At 51.0% G+C, this 6,399-nt stretch overlaps 1 protein-coding gene across 1 annotated transcript; it reads left to right on the top strand.

Annotated features, from left to right (window-relative positions):
• The first annotated feature begins 2,474 nt into the window (after positions 1 to 2,474).
• Positions 2,475 to 3,116, top strand: LOC138367630 (craniofacial development protein 2-like). The gene has a single exon (XM_069329354.1). It carries the CDS (start codon positions 2,475 to 2,477, stop codon positions 3,114 to 3,116), a length of 642 nt encoding a protein of 213 aa, XP_069185455.1.
• Positions 3,117 to 6,399: the final 3,283 nt, after the last annotated feature.

A 6,399-nucleotide genomic window follows, 5' to 3' on the forward strand; every position in this document is an offset into this window, starting at 1 on the left:
AAGGACCAGGAGGGGGGACCCTTCAGGATGGAACTCAAAGGAACAGAGGAGGGGGGCGGTGGGCTTATCAGGGTCCAAGGCCTGGAAACGGTTTTGAGTCTGAGGAAGGTGGGAAGGACGAGGAAAGGAAGAGCGCAACAGGCGAGCATAAGAGATGTTAGCATAAGGTGGGAGACGGCGAACCTGACGCCTTGCCTCCGGAAAAGATAAACGCTCCCGGAGCTTCAAGTTGAGGACGGCAGCCTCAAGCTTGTATTTTATACACGCACGGGAGAAGGTAGGGTGGGCCTCACCACAATTGAGGCAGCGAGCCTGGGAAGAAGTGCACTTCGACTTAGAGTGACTTTCACCCCCACACAAAGGACAGAGAGAGATTCTCCAGAGCAGCGGAGGGCACCATGCTCAAACCTCCAGCACTTATTACTGAGCCGAGGAGAGGGAATGTACTCCTGGACAGAGCACCAGCAAGAATGACAGAGCGGAAGGGTCCTACGATCAAAGTAATCTTCACAACCCGAAGGGGCTGACGGTGACGACCACGAGGGGAACGAGTAAACATGTCTACCTGGAGGACAGAATGGCCTTGGGCATTGAATATATGCCAAATATCATCGTGGCAATCCTGCAGATTCTGAACATCGGTTGCAACATGGGGCAGGAGGAGAATAGCGCCAACACTGGCATTCGACCTAGCATTGTTTGAGACCCGAACAGGGGTCTTGCAAAGGCAGGATAAGGCAGCCAAGCGGGAAGCTGCATCCTGAGAAGGAGCAGCAATGACACGTGTACCAAGACGAGTGGGGTTGAAGGTAACAGAAGCATCCACGGAATCAACAAGATGCCTATGGAGGGAAAAGTCGTCAGGAGGCGTAGAATCAAGAGGGAGGAGATCAAAGTATTTGGCCCACGAAGCAGGACCAAACAAGGCCTGATATACATCAGTACGGGAAGGAATCGAGCGAGCGCAGCCGTGGCGAGGATGGCGTTGAGAACCCCCTGAGAGAGAGAGGGGTAAAAGGCGCAGTAGTCACAAGAAGTGACTGAGCCACGCCAGGGGACGAAGTGGTCACCACTGGAGGGTTGTGGCTCGACCCAACCACAGATGAGGGAGGGGAGCCGAGGGGAGAAGTCAGGAGGGTCAAAGGAGGAGCAAGGTCGGGGCCCAACGCAGCGGGGGCTATGGAGCCCGGTCCTCCAATACAGTCCGACTCGGGGGCTTGGTCGCCCACACCACGAGCCTGAGAGGGTACAAGAGGAACATTCAAAGACATAAAGACGAAAAAGAGACATTTTCATAGACAAATGTGCCACCATACCCACCATGGAGCCAGAATTAGAGACAGGACACCCAACAAGAAGCAATCGCCGATCATGCCGGGGCCCCCTAGGAGTGCGTCGTGAGTATACACCCCAAAAACGCCACCTTAAGAACCGTCAGTTCGTCGAGATCGGGTTCAGTGACGAAAGGAGGATTGACAATAAAAGGTTCCCCTCATTCGAGACGTTGGGTACTACAGTTCTACGGGTGCAAGAGTACGCCTCCTCAAACACCCGGGCGTCAAAACAAACGAAGGCCAAAAAAATGATCAAAACAGGCACAAGGTCAGCTGGAAATGACAACGAGAAAGGAGAAAGAGGGGGGGGGGGGACGAAACAAAAGGAAAAGGCGTCTAGCAAAATTTGTGAGGAGAGCAACAGGAGCACAACGCTACAAAAGGACAGGGAACTGCCCTAAGGAGCATCACACTCCGGCAGCCACCCACCAAGCCCCTCCATGGAAACAACGAGCTGGACAGGGAGGGGCAGTACTAGTAATAGCACTAGCCCACTCTAGAACAGTACTAGTAACAGCATTAGCTCACTCTAGAACACTACTAGTAATAGCACTAACCCACTCTAGAACAGTACTAATAATAGCACTAGCCCACCACTCTAGAACTACTATTATGAGTACTAGTACATCATCCTAGAAGAGCATTATTGAGAGTACTAGTACACCGACCTAGAATAGTACTATTAATAGTACTAGTACACCAATCTAGTGCGTAGGTTTGACACAGGTGCCAAGCGTATTGGCGCCCGCCCTTCCCTTGGACCACATTGGAGGCATGGAGAGGGTAGACCTGCTGCATGGGCAACAACTCGGTTATCCACAACTACTGGCCAGGCCTGTGCCCTGGAGAGGACACTCCAGCGTCACCTTGGGGTCGACTGACGGGAAGCGGGAAGCGACAGTTACCAGTGATAAGCCTTCCACTACACTGGCGTAGAGTGAGGCGCCAGGGGTTGATGTCCGTCAATTCATAGGGCAGCCCCCAGCCAGTAAGGTGCTGTCCCGCCTCGATCCACCTGCTCCACTGGGTGCGTGGGACTGAGACCACAATCCAACAAGCGGATCGTCAACCATGCACCCGGCAAAACAAAACAAACACAGCCACCCAGCTCTCAAACTGGGCACGTGAAATGTAAGGACCATGACACTGGGTCTCTCGGAAGATCTTCTAGAAGTGAACGATGCCCTCAAGACAACTGTGATCAACAATGATCTTTGCAGACTCCAGATGGACATAGTCGTCCAGCAGGAGACACGTCTGCCCGCGAGTGGCAGAAAATGGGAGAAGGACTATACCTTCTGGCAGAGCAAACCACCACAAGAGGTAAGGGAGCATGGGGTTGACTTTGCCGTCAGGAACAAGTTGTTAGGGTTCATTGTACCGTCCACGGAGAGGTCGTCAAGGTTCAATAAACTTCAGCTTCACACAGCAGCAGAAATAGTCAGCCTTATCAACGCCTATGCACCAACACTGACCACCGCCGAAGCGAAGAACCAGTTACATGATGACCTCGGCCTAACTCTCAGAGACGTCACCAAACAAGAGCCAGTCTTCCTCCTGGGAGACTTCAACACAAGAATTGGTTCCGATCACAGCTCTTGGCCTTCCTGCCTGGATCAGTTTGGGTTTGGGAAGATGAACGAAAATGGGCAGTGCCTCCTGGAGTTCTGCTGTCGTCATGATCTCTGCATCACCAATTCCTTCTTCAACACCAAGCCTCAACATATGGTTTCCCGGAGACACTTGTTACGAATCAGGAAGGACCTGATTCTCACAAGGTGAGTAACACTGAATTATTCCAGGAGTGGCTCGTTGGCGGCTGTTGGGTGTAGACGTGTCGTTCATGGCGCTCGCCAGTTCTACCCTAGTGGCTGTGTGAGGAGGGTGTCTGTGACGGCTGTGGGGGTGTTGTGCCCTGGGTGGGCGTGGTACACTTGTTGAGGAGACATGGGGTCTTACCGGCCTCCATTGAAGAGGACCTCGTCGGCTGGTCTGGCTTTTACGGTGCCAGTGGACCACTTGTTGGTTGGTGTTGCCCTGGTGGATATTCTCCATGTGCAGTTGTCGGAATTGGTGGGCGTCCAGCTGCTGCAGGGGAACCACGCCGTGGTCAAGTTTCGCCATCAGGCTGCATTTCAGGCGTTTCTGGGGTGGTGTGAGGGGCGTGTTTACCCTCTCCCTGATGCCGCCGGTTCTGTTAAGGTAGTGAACCTCAGCGTCGCCTTGACGTATGTGTCGGTGCGTGGTGCCCCCTTCGAGTTTAACGTCGCTCTCCTAACTGCTGTGTTTGGACGGTTTGGTACTGTGCTCAGCATTCGTTGGGACAAGGTACTTGAAAGGCATTGTACTGGGATGCTTGACGGTTCCCACACCCTGACCATATCTCTGACGAGTAGTGTTCCGTCCTCTGTGTCCGTGTTGGGTTACACGCTCCTTTGCCAGTATCATGGGCAACCGCACACCTGTTACAGGTTTGGTAATGTGGGTCATCTCGCTGCAGCGTGTGACGTGGAAGCAACTGGCAGGGTGCATGTTTTTCGTGAGGAGGACTTTCCACCCCTGTTGACTTCGGACGCTTCTGAGGATGGAGTGGGTGCTGTGCCTGAGGCGCCTGATTGCTTGTCTGCTGTTTTGCCTGTTGAGGCGGTTACTATGCCTTCTACTTCCAGTCTGTTACCTGCTGTGTCCCGGAGGTAGTTATTGCGCCGGAGTGTAAGACTGTTGGGCTGTCGCCCGCACTGCGTGTGGTGGATGTCCCAGTGGATGTCCATGTCCCGCCCCCGCCTATGGATATGATACCGGCTCTCGGAGTCGCGGGTCCTGTTGTTTTGGAGGGGGCTTCGGCAGGAGGAGGTGCCTGCCGTGTCTGTGTGTGTTGGCGACTGTAGTTCTGCTCTTTCCATCCCTTTACGGAAGCGTGAGCGTCGATGTTCTGAGGCCGTTTCCCCCGGATGATGCGGACAGTGTGGGCGATGTGGCCTCTGTGGACTCTTCGGGCAGTGCAGGTGTGGCTTGTGTGGATGTGAAGATGGTGGCTGTGCCTGCGGCGGGGCCCGCTGGGAGTGGTGTGGTGTGGCCTGTCTCGAAGTGTTCGCGGCGGTCTCGGAGGGTGTCTCCCCTTCGTGGTGTGCCTTGCGAGATGGTTGGGGAGTATGGTATGGATGGTGCCGAGGATGGTGGTGCCGTGAGGGGCTCCAAAGTTGCTACCTGTGCCCCCCCCCCCCTGCGTCTCCGGCTGTTGGATCTTCGCAGTGAGGGGTTGTCCCTGATGATCGGGACCTCGTCGTGATGTTGCAGAAAGATGTGCGCCAGGGGGGCCTCGGCTCCTGCGCCCTGTGGTGGGGTCGATGCCGTGCTTGCATCCCCTGCGGTTCCCCCTCCTTCATTGCCCCGGTCTGGGGGAAGCCTTGTCCCAGCTGCTGGGGTCGGGCCCTGTGGGGGTCCGGTGTTGGGCCCTTATCGGGATGCCCGGGTGCTTTCGTTCCCGTGGTGCTCGTCCACTGTCTGGGTGTCGCGGGTGAAGGAGTTTCTGTATAGGGTGCCGGATAAGATGTCTCAGCCGAGGCCACCGCCTGGTGACCGGGTGCCCGATGACACGTGGGTGATTTGGGAGGCGTACTGCTTGGCTTTCCGATATACAAGTTCCCGGAGAAGTATTAGTTCACGTCTGATCAGCTGCCGCTGTGACCTCTTCGCCCCGCCCTATGGTGCGGGGAGTCTCCCTCTAACGTCCCCCTCTGTTTTCGTCGCCACTCCTCTCTCTACGACCCGTGACATCTAACACTTTTGACTTGCTTCTCCTCCTTAACGTCAACGCGCGTCTCCCTACATTTGTCCTGCTGCAGTCATCGGGAGGGTAAACCCTTCATGCAAACTGCACCTATTCTCGAGAAGAATTTGCATATGGTGTGAGTAGTTGCATATTGTATACTGTATCTTATATTTCATATGATGATATATTATTGTATGAAACATATTCTTGTGTGGGAGGTGATCATGTGTTTGCCTGTAATGTGGACAGGTATGGCTCGCGTCCAGGTCGAGGGAGTGAGGCGGTCGGGTGACTGTGTTGCCAGTTCTTTTCATCATTCATAATTATTGTCATTCTTTCAAAATGTTATTTATTTTTTAAATTATTCCAGAGTGGGTAGAATATTATATGCTTTAATGTACAAGTGTTTGGGAGTGGTTACTTCTGTATGTAGTGTGTTAATTTAGAGAATATATCAAACGTTTGGAAATTCGGTAAGTAAGTGAGGCAAACCAAGCCTGTAGGGGAGACGCCTGGCTTCAGTAGCATGTAGGGAAGCCAGGTGGCAACATCTATTGTCAGTTAAGTCTTTGTAATTTTCTGTTTTCCACAACCCATCTTCCGAATAGACAGTACGTTTTAATACTAAATGTAATAAGTACAATCCTAACAATCGGCATAGTACATAAATACCCTTAATGACCAGCATCGTACCATAATATTGTGAATATTAGAGTTTACCTGAAACGCTGTATAGAAAACCACGACCTGACCTTGGCAGTGTAGGAGGACAAGCATGTAAATACCATTTATTGCTTCTTAATTACAATTAATACTTAACCTATAGCTATATTAATATTACAATTTTATAAAACTAATAAAACAAAACTAAAGTCTTTCAATATATTATAAAGTAACTCAGTATATTTTCAAATTTTGTATAAAATCTTTACTTGTTTAATAAAACTGAAACAAAAATTATTTTCATTTAAAACTTGTGTATGTAGAATTGAACACGAAAACTTCAACTTAAAAATTTTGAGAGTATCAATACAAAATTAGGAAAATATATGGGGAGATAAATGTAAGGGCACAATTAAGTGTATTTATGTACTATGCAGGCAGTCAGTGGTGTACTTATTACATTTAGTATTAAAACGTACTGTCTATTCAGAGGATGAGTTGTTTCACTGCTTAGGGGGCCATGAGCTTGGTTTCATAAAAGTTGTTCAATGTCAAAAAATATTTTTTGACTAGTTGTATATGAAAAGCGCTGCAATTGTTCCAAGTTTCAGTACTGCAGCGTAAATAGAA

The sequence above is a fragment of the Procambarus clarkii genome, chromosome 22 (genome assembly GCF_040958095.1).
Source record: "Procambarus clarkii isolate CNS0578487 chromosome 22, FALCON_Pclarkii_2.0, whole genome shotgun sequence".
Taxonomy (NCBI): domain Eukaryota; kingdom Metazoa; phylum Arthropoda; class Malacostraca; order Decapoda; family Cambaridae; genus Procambarus; species Procambarus clarkii.

Coding starts and splice junctions, on each gene's coding strand:
- LOC138367630 (XM_069329354.1), top strand. CDS start 2,475: ATGACACTGGGTCTCTCGGAAGATCTTCTAGAAGTGAACGATGCCCTC.